Source organism: Manduca sexta, chromosome 23, assembly GCF_014839805.1.
Source record: "Manduca sexta isolate Smith_Timp_Sample1 chromosome 23, JHU_Msex_v1.0, whole genome shotgun sequence".
In the NCBI taxonomy this organism is placed as follows: Eukaryota; Metazoa; Arthropoda; class Insecta; order Lepidoptera; family Sphingidae; genus Manduca; species Manduca sexta.
This window is the reverse complement of record NC_051137.1, coordinates 16,885,262-16,902,208: the sequence shown is the minus strand read 5'-3', so window position 1 is coordinate 16,902,208 and position 16,947 is coordinate 16,885,262. Positions and strand designations below refer to the sequence as shown.

General features: G+C 35.0%; 2 protein-coding genes across 5 annotated transcripts in view; one reads left to right on the top strand and one right to left on the bottom strand.

The window, feature by feature from the left end:
• Positions 1-80: 80 nt before the first annotated feature.
• LOC119190320 (elongation factor G, mitochondrial-like) lies at positions 81-642 on the bottom strand. Its single transcript, XM_037442007.1, has 2 exons — positions 510-642; positions 81-218 (listed from the first exon to the last, which is right to left on the bottom strand). Exons 1-2 carry the CDS (start codon positions 634-636, stop codon positions 121-123), a joined length of 225 nt encoding a protein of 74 aa, XP_037297904.1. The 5' UTR covers positions 637-642; the 3' UTR covers positions 81-120.
• Positions 643-2,563: 1,921 nt separating this feature from the next.
• Positions 2,564-16,947, top strand: part of LOC115456252 (leucine-rich repeat and calponin homology domain-containing protein) — a 61,974-nt gene continuing 47,590 nt past the window's right edge. For all 4 annotated transcript variants that reach the window (XM_037441803.1, XM_037441802.1, XM_030185237.2 and 1 more), the window contains exon 1: positions 2,564-2,789. In XM_037441803.1, the coding sequence (XP_037297700.1) occupies positions 2,600-2,789 (190 nt within the window). In that variant the 5' untranslated portion in view covers positions 2,564-2,599. The remainder of the gene's footprint in view (positions 2,790-16,947) is intronic.

Below are 16,947 nucleotides of genomic sequence, written 5' to 3'. Positions count from 1 at the left end.
TGTCCCTCTGAATCTTGACTTCGTTGATTATAGCTGTGTTCTCTACTCGCCTGGGTGAGGTGTAGGTAGGTGGAACAGCGTCCAGCAGAGGTTGAACTCCCTTGTTCTTTAATGCGGTACCTAAAAGTACTGGTGTAAAGTTCTTTTGAGAGTGTTGCGTCTAATAGCTTGCTTGATGTCTTCAACTGTTGGCGTCTTTTCTTCAAGAAATAGTTCACCTGTAAATAAAAATAATAAATATTTACTGATAAAAATCTAAAATGGATATAAATATTCTAGATTTTTTATCAACATTATTCTGGAGCTAAATTAATTCTAAAAAATAATGAAGAAACATGATGTTGAGAATTTAGTTATATATGCTGCTTATGCTTCGATCAATTTTGATGTTGATTTCACAGCAGAATTTCTTATTCATATTATCTATTACATATACTATAATATACAAAATCGAACATGGGAAACAACCTTATTTAAACTGTTACTTATAGAATCGCTGATATTCTTACCCAAATGCTCATCAACATTAGACAAATGCTCTATTAATTCATGCCTCCTCTCTTGCACCTCTGCTCTTCTATCCTGAGGCACCTCATCAAGACGCACTATCTCACCATAATCTCCATCAAAGTACATCGCTTTCTCTCCCAATGATATCCAAGATACCTTGACATTTCCCTTCTCAAAGCCAATAGGCAAGTGAATAAATGCAGCATTATGGTTCATTTTGGAACGATTTGCCAATACTCTGTAAATATTTTATTTGGTTACAATAAATATGGAGTTATATTTTTATTTTACAACTTATGAATGCATGGTAAAATAACTACAATTAACGTTAAAGTTAATATCCATTATTGCCTGCTGGAATAAGCAAGTTTGTACAAATTTTTATGGTGAAATTAACACCTTACCATAGTACCCTATTTTTATTTTGTCCAATTGAGTTACACAAATATATAGTATTCTATAAATCCTAAATAAAATGCCAATATTACGAACCTGTAGGGATTGGAACCCAATCTATCCAATTTATTGATAAATGCCAAAAACGGTACATTGTATCTTTTCATTTGTCGATTGACAGTTAACGTTGACTCTGGACTCCACCAACTGCACATAATACAAGCACAGCCCCGTCCAAGGACTCGCAAAAGCTCTCTCCACTTCCACAGTGAAGTCTACGCGGACCAGGTGTGTCAATGATATTGATGTTATGGTCCTTCCATATAGTGTATGTGGCTGCAGATTGGATTGTGATGCCTCTTTGCGTTCAAGTTCCATGGAGTCCATTACTGCTCCTACATTGTCTTTTCCTCTTACCTGTACATTGAACAAAGGTAGAGAGGATTCTATTGAAATAATTTATATGAAAGTGTTTTTGTTTGTGTTTTTGTATTTTACCATCATGTTATTGTAAATTAAAACACATAATTTTTATGTTAATTAAAGTGGGTTAAATCAAGTCTGTCATCATACAAACCTCATGCATAGCATCTATTCTTCCAGTGTAGAACAATATTCGTTCTGTGAGTGTCGTCTTACCGGATTCTTAGAATCTATTATAGAATCAACTAATCGCACTTTATAATTTGGCTTATAAGCACCCTAAAGATATTAGTATCATAGCAAATTACAGGAATTACGTAAAAACTTGACCAAGCACGAACGCTAAGAAATCCATTATTAATTAAACTAAGTTGTAGGCACTTACCTGAATTGGCGACACATTGGATTTGCTAGCATTTCTAAAAATATTTACAACTCGAAAAGCATTAATAATCGTCATTTTGAACTAATTAAATTAAATTATCACAGAATGAACACCGCAGAACATTGGGTGAATTTATAGGTTAGGTTAATGTCAATGTCACGCCTTAAGCAGATGTCACACATTGTTATGTTTGCAGCATTGACAACTGAAGTTAGTTGTAGAACTAGCTATTCACTTTATTCAAATAGTGGCACCAATGAAAAACAAAATCGACATAGTACAAGAATCAATCTATAATATTATTATAAGTTTGTGATTTTTAATAATAAAAATTATATCAACAAATATTTTTCGCTATACAGGACTGTCAATTTATTATTAATTACTTCTTCTTATTAGTAAATAGGTGTTGCTTGCGGCTTCGCAGGTGTGAAAAACCTTTCCTATTACAAATTGTTGCATTTGTATTAGTTCGACCCGGGATTCGAACCAAGGAACTAAGCGCGGAAGTTATACACGTATCGCATACGTATTACAATTACGCTATCGAGGCAGTCAAAGTTGAAGTAAGATTTAAACCAGACGTAAAATTGTGAATCCAATAATAAAAACTGTTGCCGATTTTTTAACAGTAATTATGTTCTCAGGTCATGTAAACAGCTAAAATTATTTTTATAAAATAAAAGATGTTCTGATGATTATTGGTTAGTGATGTATTATACTTTAACATTGATTACGATTAAGGTTCTTAATATTTTGACGCAAAGTTACGTGAATGGAAAGATTAAAAAACATTGAAGTGAGATTAGCAACAATTGGCTTTATTACGTTGGCAATCATGTAAACGACATCAGAAAACAGTTTTCTTTTCAGTTTAAAAAGAATATGGCCGTGTTAGGGCCGTGTGTGAGTGTAAATATGAACGGGCACAATAGTATTCATAGTCAGTTAACAAAATCGTTAGAAAGAATTATCGAAGATGCGTATTTGAGTGGTGAATTAAAATTGAGTGGACGAAAGTTGAGAGAGTTTCCAAAACCAGTGAAATATGACTTGAGCGATACAGTTGTTGCTGGTAAGTTTGTGTTTTATAAATAAATCTCGCTGCATTTCTAAGCTTATTATTTTATTTTGGGCTTGTTTTGTATATTGGGATGGTTGAAGTATGTTTAAGAGGCGTAAAAGTGTTATTTTAACACGCCGGCGTGCACGGCGTCGCGTTCCGTTTATTTGTCATCAAATCGATAGGATGCGATAACCATTCAATCCCCTAACTTATCCCCTGATAATATAGTAAAGTACTTTACTTAGAATTTGAAAATATGACTATATACTTATTAAAGTACCAACTATTCACCGTATGGTTTTTAATATAATACAGTGCCAATTATTTTTAAATTCCACTAGGTCCACACGCGGTGGTATTTCGTTATGATTGAATGCGCGAAAGAATTCGCTAATAATCTTATAGGAATTTTATTTAACCACAAGGACAGATTGGACCGTACATTAACCTTATTGGCTGAACGAGGAAATAAAAAACGTTTCTAGTGCCATAACATTTTAATTAGAACTTTGAAGATAAACACTATCGTTCAAGAAATGTTGCGTATTATTAATGTTTCTAATCTTTAACCTACATACTGTATTGAGGTAGCATTGGTATTCACATTTGATACTAAAACAAAATTACGAAAGTAATAATGTAGAGCAGTTTTTATTTCATATAAAAATATTTGACTGTTTTGGAATGTCTCTGCAGTTCACTTGGTATTGCAAGATACACACAGTAATTCTTATACTTATTTTACTTATAATAACCCAAGGAAATCTCTTACACAATATTTGTTAATTATTGCAATGATAATGTTTAAATTATGTCAATATTTTACATAAAAAAAGATATTTTAAGTTACACTATATTAATGTCTCTCATAACAAGATACATAATTACTCATTATTCACAAGTTTTTTGCGTACTCACGCAAATCAAGAAGTACTTCTTCTTAAGGATTATGTGCTTCAAAAACATACATTTTTGATAGACTAATTTAACAACTCACAACAATAATGCCCGCATGAATAATTTTAATGGGTTAAAGCTTTAATTACTTCACCTTAGTTGTTTAACAAAGCATATAAATGCCCATAGTGATGTCTTTTGTTTAAACACTTATGGAATGGGGGTTCAAACTCTTTGAGAATGAATAATTAAGACTACAATGTGCTATTAATGATGTGATAAGTCTCAGGCAACTGTTAAATTTGGTATATGTTTACAAGTTTTAAAAGTACATGACGGTTATTTGAGGATAATGTGCATAATTTAATATACATGAAAAATGGATTGAGGATAACTACTGCTAACTGCAAGATATCCACAGGTTTTGAATATTACAGTTTTGTCTCTGATAGAATCTGCTTTTCGCATTGGCGGTAGAGCGAAAATTTACGGAATTCTAATAACGTATAACATAAGTCCAATAACTTAAATTATTTTTTAAATATAGTTTTGGCGGCCGTAGATGATCGCATCGAACATCCGCTCCTGCTCCGGTTGCAATCATCGTGCACGGTAAATCACTCGTTATGGTAACTGGTTAGACAGTTGGTGGTTGAATTTCTTTCCTCGTTGTATATCGATACTGCATTTTTTACTGTAAAGCGGTTGCTGCTTGCGGTCCAAGAGCGCATCTCCTCGCTACTCGTTTTTTATGTTAACTCGCAATAAAATAGGTTTGGTGTAGATTTCAACCAACAAAAACCATTGTGTGTGTAATGGTTTTTTGGTGGTACGATATATTTTATATCAATTAAGGTGTTAAAACACGCCATAATTGTCCTGTGTATATCCGATTCCAAAGGGCCGGCATAATTGTGTCGACAGCCGAGGCGTAATCATCTCTCGTCAGTCGACATTCTATTGGATCCTACTCCACTTATCATCAGATTTCGTGGGGTAACATTATCGTGCACATTTTAAAAAATAGTTGCCTACTTAAATCACATGTTACTTTAATCTAGGTATATTGGTCTTTCGGACTAATAATTATTCTGCCCACAAACCCATATAAAGCCAGACAGAACCGGACCTTTTACACCGCAGCGGGTCCGAAAATGTCACTTCACAGCAAAGATAAAATATCAGTGCACGAGTCGTCTAAAATTAACATTTATCGTCTACACATTTTCCAAAAGGTAATAAAATTAGGTCATTCTGACATCTTAACATCCTAAAAACTAAGTCCGTAATAGAAATGCTAATAAACACGTATAAATTACAGCTAAACAGCTCATAATAGCCGCGATGAGTGCTTCAAAATGTTCACCAAAATATAAAAAAAAGTACAACAGCAAATAGATTACATGCATGGCCTTTAGCCAATACTTGCGCCACATGGTCATTAAAAACAATATCTAGCCGTGAACGCCAAACGGGCCAACGGCAGGGGCCGCGTCTGGGTTTATTGTGACTGCGGCGCCGACACCATGACGACAATAAAAAAATACTGTTTTGTGTATAACAATGTTTTTTTCAGACGGAACACTCGACTGGTTGGATACCAGACACAAAGCATATTAAATGTATTGTACATTTCGTGTACCAAACAGTCTGAAATGTATGATAAAATTTTATACCTGATATCTCAGGATGATAATGGATTTTGCAGTGTTTGTAATAGTATTAAAGTTTGTAAGGAAAGGCAACTGTTTTAACAGACGTAGTGCTTAGCGCACGACCTACTCTGTTTTATATTCAGTGGCATAAAAAATTATAAAATGACCAATATGAATGAATGAATGAGTAATGATCTATTACTAATCGATGGGTTCAAGGTTCGGTAGAATTTGGCACCGAGTTTCATTGGTTGGCGAATCGATGTTCGTCCATAGTCCATTTTTCATAACTGAACTAGGCTTCACGCCCGCGTGAAGTAGTTTTCCGGGATAAAAGTTCCGCTATATAATTTCCGCGATGAAAAGCAGCCTATAATCTTCCCAAGGTCTTAAGCTACCTCCATATCAAATTTTATAAAAATCCGTTCAGTAGATTTTGTGCGGGAAATCAATAACATAAAGACAGACAGAATATGGAACTTTGCTTTATAATATGTATAGACGCCGAGACGACCGCTCGTCTGATAGTAAGCGAAACAACTAACAACTAAACTAAACATTAGCACGATCGCCCAGAACTTTTAATTAGAAAACTGCTCGACATCGGTTGCCTCGACATCCTGAGACTAATCTATAATCCATTTCGTGTATCAGTAGTGAGATGGGATCCCAAGCTGTATATAATAATTTGCACATTAAATATCTTCTTTTTATATTACATAGAAAATTTTATTTTCTCCTATATAACTTCTTCAAAGGCGCTCCAAGTCAAATACCTGCAATGCATTAATACGGAAAAGCGATGCGACGGCGCTACGGAACATCGAGATTTTGACATGTCTTTAAAATTTGTAAACATGTGAGATAAATATTTATAAATGTTATGTTTGGCGACAGATATTGATGTTGCTGTGAAATGAAATCAATAAGCAAAGTACGAATTTTTCTTACTCAAAACATATGTATCTGTGTGTATATATGGGTGTCATCATTATTAATTATAAACTTAGTGCCTAGTTTATTACAATTTATAATTGTACAGTTCAATAAACGATAATTATTAATGATTTTCCTTCTAGTTAATTCTTTTTTATGCAAATGTAGGTCAATACTTATATAAATATAGCTACTAAGTAGTAAGTGTAATTAACTATTTTGTTTAACTCGACTTAAAATTTTAAAATATATCTTACTACTTGTTATACTTTGGTATTTTTTTTTCAATAATTGGAATTTAAATTATCTTTCACCTTAGTACGATAAAGGACAAACATGTAATAATCCAAATTTCATTAAAATGAAATAAATTTAAATTCCAACTACCAAACATTTAAACACAACTCGCGTAATTACGGCGTGCGATACGTATGTAAAAGAAGCCGCGAACACAGTTCGTTATAGGCCACTCGAAGCCGCACCCGCGGGCGTGTTACCACGATAATAAACAGTCACGTGTACAATGTACAGCCCGACAGGATCTCTCACAAGACGAGAGCTGTCAAGTGGCTTGATTGAATATGCAAACTATCGCAGACGTAGTTTTGGAAACGACAGGAGGAATATTACAAACGTGCAAAAGTACTCGAACGGCATGGTGATAGTGCTTTTGTGATGTTTAATTCAGTGGTTCATTTGGAATAGATGCTATTAGGCTTTACACTGAAGCTATAAAGTTAGTATAAATTATTGAAGAGGTCGGTGAACCAACAAAAGATTTTTTATAATGTAAGAAATACGTTAAATATAAGCATGACTTGGATAATTTTTGCCACGCTGATCTAGCGTTTGATAAAATGACAAAGTTGTTAGATGTTTCTGAGACATGTAAACGTTTTAACTTACCCACTCTAAAAATATAACGTGGACTGCTTTAGTTCATGCTTTCTTCTTCAAGATCTTGTCTCAGTTTTCGAACTATGATTCAGAATGATGAGCTCAGTAAAGTTCCAGGTATTGCAATTGAAAGATCCGATTGGAGTTGTCACTGTTTATGATCAGAAGCCCTATTCCCTATGCTACACGTTATTTTGACAGTGGTTAACAAGCAAGTAAGGCACCGCATCGCGTCTAAGATAATAGAAATTAGCATACAGAAAACCATTCCACTCTAATTTCATGAAGATAACGTAGCCGTATTACGAGTTTACACTGTCATACAGAATAAGGCCCAGGTCGTGGAGTCAACCATCAGTCAAGTATCTGGCCCTTTTAGTAATACAATAGGATATAAAAACTTCACATCGGTGTAGTGTCGTTCATGCCAGAGGAAAATAGAGCGAGTTGCACCGATGGAAGTTCATGATAAAAGTGATCTTTAAACTCTTATGTTGATTAGATTTCGTCAGTTTTCAAGTAGCGAGTGTTTATTTTGTATTTGATTGTGCCCACTTGAAACGGGAGACGTGGCCTAGCATAGTTGATGTGGAGAGCCACTTGCAACTATAAATAATAAGGTTGTCAGATTAGTTACAGATCGAATATGTATGGCTTCAAATCCTTTGACAGTCGTTGATGGCTTTGATTCTAACGGTAACGTACTAACAATGACTGTGATTCTGGGTTCCATAACCAAGTTGGCAAAGAATGGTATCGATGGGATTTAAAATGAGGTCGCAGATTTGCAGTCACCGGAACTAGATCGTGGTCAAGGGCCGATTACAAATCCGAAAATCTGAATCATTCATAAGTCGGTTGTTTACGTGGACGGTATAAAGTAAATCTCTGGATTAGAATGTGTCACGTGACAGCCCTGGTGTTTACAAGCAGCTTTCGGCACGAGTGGATAAACAGTAATGTGATAATTGTACGGGAAGAGCACTGAATACTTGATAGTTTTAAGTAATGTTTGATCGTAAATTATTAGTTTTAGTAAGTCGAACTTGTGCGCATTTTAACACGTAGCTTTCGAAAAGAGCGGGAAAGCGTTTATAAAAATTAATCATCACATTCCAATTCTAAAATATTTCTCCAAAGCAGACAAATATTTATTATTTTTTATAACATTTTACGACGCATGTAGTATTCTTTTAATAGTAAACCAACGTACAAGTAATTCACTTACGTTTCGCTGTGCTGTATCAGTTTTATTTCGTAATAAATGAATGAGCATATCGGTATTGAATGTTGTTTTTTTATCAAATCTTGTTTTTGTAATAAATGAATGAGTACCTGGGTTTTGAAAATGTTTTTTATTTCTAAAATAAAATTATACTCTGCATCAATTGCACGGCTTAATACATGGTACCTGGCCTGTGATGCCATTTAATATTTTTGTTTATGTTTCACACTACCGGTATTATTATCTTCACTACCACCATCTAATTATCGGCACTCCATCGCGCTGACCGTTCCGAGTTGCCCGTATTATTTCAGTAATAACAGATAATTCAACATAAACCGTTGTTTCCGTTTTTAAATCTTATCTCGACTTGTTTTCTCAGCTCGGCCGGGGTTAAACATATCCGTTATGTTTTAGTGAGACAAGGCTGGGCGAGGTTTGGATTTCTAGTGTTATGTAGAATCGGGTAATGCATATGCATACGGCTTTTCATAAAATATGATCCGTTAGATGGTTTAGTGAGGGTTGCTGTATTTTTAAGCTGGTAGCTCGCTCATCTGGTAGTTTCGAACCACGCCTGGGCAAACACAGTATCAGTGGCGAAAGGTGAAGTTTTCTGAAAGGGAACACAGTGGTTCAAAGGAAATAAGAGAAACCAACAATATTATAATATAGATACTAATACGTATGAATGCGGCCTGCAAAACGTTTTAATGATAATTAGAATCAACATCAATTCTATGAAGCCGGCAGGAATCTGGTTATATAGACCAGTGGTTCTCAAACTTTTTAAATGACGGAACCCTTTTGGGAAGCAAAATACTTGATGGAACCCTACAATAAAACAATTGTTTTTATAAGTGTATTCTTTATTAATCAGCATAATAAAAGTACAATGTAACAGTTACTAATTATTATTTACTTCACCACTTGGCAAGGACAATAATAGAAAACATTAAAAAGAAAAAATCTAACTAGTGGGAGGTATGAAACTGTTTTTTATTTTTCATCCATTGGTTGATATCAGGTTTGATGGAAGAAAGTGGGAGTCTCATATCAGCTTCGGCGTCAACATAATAAAAAAATATTTTTTATTTAATTGTAACAATAAAAATTGTGTACATACATATTTGGGTAAAACTATGACACATTATAAGTTTTGTTGTCACGTGGGGAGGGTACGCGCATTCCACAGACCGGCAAACTTAGAGCGAACGGGTTGTACAAGTATAAAATTGTTGATACCAAACTTATGAGATATTGTACCAGCTATTGTAACACATGTTTCTACAAATACCAATAAATAAATAAATAACGTTCATAGCGTTTTGTCTCCGCGCGGCCGCGAAGCGACCAGAGAGAGGTGTTTTGATTTTTTTTTCTAAATTCTTGCGGAACCCCGACAGAGGTATCACGGAACCCTAGGGTTCCGCGGAACACACTTAGAGTATAGCTGATATAGACCCTTCGCCACTATACCGTATAGATCCTCCACTTGAATTAAAAGAGCATCGTATAATCACCTCACTGTGCTGTCAACTCTTACATGTGTAAATCTTCTAAAACCCAGTAATTACACTGGCTACAATGAGGATTGTCTTCGTGATTTGATTACACGAAGTTTTTTATAATTTCCAATAAGTCGCTCCTAAATAACAGATTGACTTAAATACCGAAATGAAATTGTTTTTCACGCTCTATTACTCTTGTCCTTTAGTTATATTACTGTGTAATAATAAATCTTAGTTAATGTGTGTTGAAAATTGTTTTGGCTTGCTGTTTTAAGCAGCTTTATGTGAACTTTCTTTGCATAAGACTTATAGGCTGGCATAGATTAACTTATAATATATAAAAGCGGCTTGCTTTTAAAAGCAAGCGATAATTCGCAAAGAATACACACATAACTTTAGAAAAGTCAGAGTTGTATTCCCTTGGGATTTGAACCTGCGGACATTCGTCTTGACAGACCGTTCTACACCCAACTAGGCTATCGCCGCTTTTTATATGTTATAAGTTAATCTATGCCAGCCTATAAGTCTTGCAGAAAAGTTTAAAACGTATATTCAAAGAAAGTAACTCACATAAAGCTAAGCTTAAAATTGTACAAGCAACAAGAATACAAAAAATAATAATTTTCAACACACATTAACTAATATTTATTATTGAAATTAATTTACTTTATAAATTATATACCTCGCAAACTTCATCCTCGCATGGCGAATAGAAAATCATTCTCCGGCTGGCACGCATGACATCCCCTCATTACTCTTCCATTCAGTCCAAAGGCAGGCTAAATCTAAAAAAAAGAAAAAATTACTAAACTTTGCTCCACGATTACTGAAAAATGAAACCTGGAACAGTTTTGTAAAGAAATCTGACTACAATAGCGAATATTTTAATCCCTTAATCGTCTAACTATTTAAGTAAATGCAAGACGGAGTGAAAGTGTAATTCCGAGAATTGTTCGCTCTCGAAATAATTCACATTGCAATGTTTTTTACCCTCGCAACTTTTATGATTTAACTAGCCACTGTTATTTTAATGTCTTTTTTAACTAAGTCTTGGGTTTTCTTTATTTTGTGAACTATAAGACTCAATTTGTCATCATTATCGAAACACATGAAATATTAGTCATTGATTGCAATTTATGAAGCCGTAAGTCCTTTTCAACTGTGAATCATTAACGTCTTGAAGTATACATTATATACTGTGAAGAAATGTTTTTAATCTTGTAATAGCCACCACACAGGCTGGTCTTGTAAATTATCACAATATAATGTGAGGAAAATAAGCTCCTCTAATAATGGTTAAATTAATTGCGTCCGTGGTTCTCATTTCCCCTATAATGGTATGAGCTAAGATTAAGTTAAATCTTATTAATCCATCGAGCATGAGTCTAATTTTGTTCGTTGTAACAACATGATTATCATTCTCATCTAACTAAATCCGAAACCGCACCAACCATATGCTGATGCATTTATTATAAAATCAGGTTTGTGGCAAAGGCAGGTGAAAGTGAGCCACAAAATTGATTCGCGAAATGCAAACGAGAACAGATGCATCGATATGATGTGATAAATATGCACCGGGGCAGCTGCGATCTGTGCCATATTTATATTTTTCGTATGTTTAATATTATTAGCCTTATTTGCTTAATTATACTTAAACAGCAACGTTTTACGTTTATACCAAGGTCAGTAATACTTGAAACTATAAACCTTTAAGAATATTCCTCAAAAGTCTTCGCACTCAAACTCAAAGTAATAAAGCTGGAGTCATTGACTCACAATGCAAACACTGCAACATATTTAAACATTGTTTTTAATCGTTCTCACCATTTCCACTCGTGTGAATTTTGCAATTATTTCCCGCTAATCATTGTAAGTGAGGATCGTGCTAAAACGGTTAAGTAATTGCAATCATTGCCCATAACATTGCGTGGATGATGTCATTACCAAGGTCTTACGGCGCACTAAGGTCACAGGTGGAACTGATAATTGTAGTAGGTGATTTAATTCGATGTTCACCTCTGTCCACCCACTGGGGTTCATAGGTGATTTGTGAATCCTAGGAATTAGTAATAAATGTTCTATTGTAAGAATCAATTAAGTAGGTCAAAGGAGATTTTTCTATAGAATTCGCGAGATTCGTTACAATATTCGAAATATTACAAAAAAATTATAGATAATTTTGCAAAGTTCTATTTCTCAAATCAAAATGTTGTATAAGCTTTTTTAGGGAAGAAGAAGAAAGAAGAAGGGATTCTACTGATTTTAATCAGTTAATAATTGTCGGCTTAATAATGATTGCGGCCGAAATACACAGTTCAGAATTCTTCTAATACATGTTTATCTTTACATTTCAAAATTACGAGCTATAATACAAGATATTTATATAAACATTGACCGACCTACGCATTCATCAGAGGAAACAATTTTTTTTCTGTTTGTAATGCTTTAAAGCTACATGTTTTCGATAAAAATATGAGTAAACTCGGGTAATAAAGACCGTTCGTTTTCATATTTAATTGCAGTTACGGAATGTTGGCTAAACACTCATAATTTTATGAATATTTTTGTGACGTTCTAGATCTCGCGCCATTGATCAAAGGTTTTTAAAAATAAGATCATATTTTATTTGTTCTTTATAAAAACTACCAGATTAGTGTCTAGCTTAGATAATCGTGGTATATAACCTGTGTATTAATTACATTATAAATTTAACGTCATAATAAGCAAGGAAGCACGAGAAACTAGCATCTTTGGCATTTACAACAAAGCAATAAAAGATATTATGCAAACCAATTTCAAATAAATATCTCAATTATTTCCTATTTTAGCAAATCTTTTTCACAACACACGGCCTTTTGTGAACGCAAACGTTTAAGTGTGACCAGTATGTAGCGTGACCGTATGGAGAAATCGCTGTTTCGTGTTAAAACACTTGTCATTCGAAATCGTACAATCCTCGCGAGTAGTGCCCGTGCGTGATGTGTAACCGATGAAAGCGTTCATTATCTGATTCACTTATCGCGATATCATGATAGAAAACTGGCGCATCGGTGTGTCACGTGGGCGCGTTTCGTGGCATTCTCTCGCGTCGTTCATGCAAAAAACGATAAATTTAATCAATTAATATCTCACACTTCATGCACCGTATGAGAATGTGAGTCGGTAACGCTTTGGTGAATCTCTGGATTAGTTTGTGTGCTCTTTATGCCGGAACAATGCACATATATCTAAGGATAAATGATTAGTTTCATCACGCGAGCGAAGCCTTTATCAAAACCAAGTATAGACATAAATATGGGTTTAATATTGTCACGCATACTTGTTGCACGGTTATACAAATCCTTGCATTATTCAACAACGGTAAAACGTATCCTACAACGGACACAAGGTAAAAGTTATAAAGTTGAATATAATCCAACTTTGCATATAAATACATGGCCACAAGTTATCCAGCAAATGGCGACAGGTGCACAAGCGTGCGCGCTCCGGCGACACCGCTCCGGATACGGGGGGACGATAACACCACCAGGTAATTCCATTTGACTGCCTCTGGTAATGGAGACAACATGATTTGAAACCTTAAACGAACGCAATAAAGCATCTATTAAAACATTAAGGAAAAAACAAGTGGCGCTAGACGGGTCTGGCAACACAAGGGGCTTATAATAGATGAAGATTTCCATTGAAACCTTAACAACTATAGCTAGCAGGTACAGTGTATTTCAATAGCCGGATGAGCGCTAGAAAAAAAGTAAACAAACTATACGGCACGGGTCCTCAACGCATTATACATTAATCTAGAGAACTGGTGTGGTGGCAAAACATAAGATGACCTCTGTTTCAACGAGCCTATCAAGAATAGCTTTAGTTAAGAATATATGACCCTTTTAATTTTCCAATTGGTCGCCTCATTAGCTCATTAGCACTCACGGTCAAGTGACGCAAAATTGGCCGCTGTAGGGCAGTTCAAACGGAATATTCATAGCCCGATCACCGAGCCAAGTTGAACCTTCGCATCGCTACAATTCCTCCATAGTTTTGGCGAACTTTAGACCTCTACAATACCCGATTGTTATTCACGTCTCATTGTCCGGTGCTCCTTGCTTGGAATACTGATCGAGTTTAACCGACTATTTGTGTGAGAAGCTAAGTGGCTTCAGTAACTTTAGAATTGAATGCATTTTTTATATTCACAGTATTAAACGTATAGTATAAATTAGTATGCAAGTGAGCCGAGCTTCCTCCGCGCCTGCGTTGTCTGGCCATGTCCTTTAAAATTTACATAGGTGTAGCCTTCGATGCTTAAGGTACGCGGCGGTTATTCTCGTTACGTATTCTGGGGAAACTGAGCTGTTGTCTGGTTTAAAGTCGTTTTTCTGTCGGTGTGAATGTTTAATACGGTCGTTTCCGTTGTTTTGAATATGTTAATCTGAGGTCTATGGTTTTGTGCGCACATAGACTACGTTATTATTAATTAACTCCATTAAAAAGTAATAAAACGTACGTAGATACCGTTTAAAGTTAAACGTACCCATAAGCCATATTATGTTAATAGAGAATAGTAAATCAAAAACAACATGTTGCACGATAAAACCATGTTAGACGAAGAAAACTTATACCGTGAATAACAAATTCATGTTCCATAACAATGTGAATATAGAACAAAAACGTAGTTAAAGCACGAATTAACAAATCAAGAAGTTTCTAACTCTGCGTGCAAGCTAATCTCGTGGGAAATGCATTGATTCGATTAAGAATGAGTGCTAAATTAAACGATGCATTCAGTTTTGCTTCGGTTGAAATTATCAAGATCAAAGTGGAGCGCTTAAAATGCGCGATTTATAAGACAAGGAGGATTTTGTTCGCAGGCCTTGGACCCTTCCAGGCTTCTGATTGGCTAACGCTTTATTCAATTGTTGATTGTTCCTCCACCATTTATTTAGATAAAACAAACTATCTTCTGTTTATGTCTCCATAAATTAAGTTTTAATGCTTTGATATCCATTACAAGTAATTCATTTAAGTTAATGAGTACCTACTATGACACACTGTAAAATTAATAATGATATTATGATCAGGCGGTTATTAATATGTTGATACATTCATTATTGGATGTTTAAGCAGCTCTACTCTAAATAATAATATAGCCCTATATTATATACTGTCGCGCTGCTGGGCACAGGCATCCTCTACTACTGAGAGAGAATATTCCTTAATCTACGATGCTGGCCTAGTGCGGGTTGGTTTCAGACTTCAGATACCTTCGATATTCTTATGGAGAACTTCTCAGATATGCAGGTTTCCTCATAATAAAGTAAGCGATAGTCAGGGGCACGCCGTTGGCTTTTGAACCTGCGAACAATCGTCTGCAGTCCGTTCCACTCCCAACTAGAAAGGTTTATAATTATTTTTTTTACCTATTTAAGTATACGTCGCCTTTTTATCCTATTGGTAGCGTATATGGGCAGTGAGCTGGAAAGTCCAGAGTTTGAGTTCCAGGTCAGGGAATACTTTGTGTAGTTGGAGTCAGCGGCCAGTCATAAAACTAAACCATATTTTTTGCAACATCCATTGAAGATGAGTACTTATAATGATTTCTTATGTTTACGCGAATGTTAGACATTGAAAATAAAACTATTTTACGGATTTTTTCGCGGTTTTTATATTATTATTTTCTCCCGACGTTTCGAAGACTGCAGCAGCCTTCATGGTCACGGGGGGGACTGAGGTGTTGTTCATCCGTAAAGTCAAAGATACAATATCTACCTACAAAATATCCTTCGAAACGTCGAGAGAAAATAATAATATAAATACCGCGAAAAAAACCGTAAAATAGTTTTATTTTCAAGATGAGTACTCAATTAGATTATTGTGAAGCAACAGTGACAATATCAAATTAATTAGGCATTTCGTATCTCTTGTTAGCTTCATGTCTTCATGCTAATGGCACCGCGGCCTTTATTAATTTGCCTTAATTGGCCGGCAACATTTACTTTCGTGATAGAATACAATGACGCTAATTTTGGTAATGGATATAGGTTGACACGAATTTCATTATGTTTAGGAAGAGTAATGTCACCGGAAAATTAGGCCATCAACCTGCTATAAATATATAAAACCAATGCTAATTAGCGAATTATAAATAGTAATATAAAAGCCAAAGTCAACTGCTCTGTTTAATCAAGATTCCATTAACATCACTAAGAAACATGAACATTTATTCAATCAATGCGTACAAACTACAAACTCGATGCATTTGAATAAAATAAAGCGTAAACACGTCGGAGCAATAAGGATAATTTATATTTCAAATCCGAGCAAAGTCCTCTAGGAATAATACAGCCGCGGGGAAAACTAAGCGTAACACAGAAACGTGGTCTATAAATAATGAAAAATGTCAACCAATACGCTATAAGTGTGGTACCCTATTTCAGTCACCCCTCTCGTGACGCCCTTTGCGTTTCTGCATCGAGAAACTATGCATCGTCACTGACCCACATTGGACGTTAACGAAACAACTGTTCTGTGCACGATATACAGGGCTGGTTTCCTTGTAAAAGAGAGTTTTTCTCTTCATAATACATACGCTAGGCAATTCTTGTGCTATTTCACGCACTCATTGGCAAATAATTGTCGACGGTTGCGTAATTTTAACGTAAAATTGTTTTACATTAACATGAAACGATTAATTTACTTTTTAATGGGTTGTTACGTTTGATGTTAATTTATTTAAATAGTTTAGTAACGAATATTTTCTATGTTTTTGACCCCAGCTTTGTGTGGACAAAAAATAATCAACACTATGCCCATTCCAATCTCTTTTTCTGTTAAGCCTAGAGATTTCTCGGTATTGGGATCACCTTATACGTTCTTGATAACTGAAATAGAACCTAATAGACTATACTGATGTAGCTATGTAATAGTAAAAGTGGAGTAATCGAAAAAATTGTTTAATCGATGAAAGAAAAGTGGTTAAGAATATTTCTTGTAATGTAACATATTATGGTATTAAATATAGCTTCGAGCTCTGTACATCGTAATGACTA

Coding starts and splice junctions, on each gene's coding strand:
- LOC119190320 (XM_037442007.1), bottom strand. CDS start 636: ATGTACTTTGATGGAGATTATGGTGAGATAGTGCGTCTTGATGAGGTG. Junction 219..509: donor TAATGTTGATGAGCATTTGG/GTAAGAATATCA, acceptor TTTTATTTACAG/GTGAACTATTTCTTGAAGAA.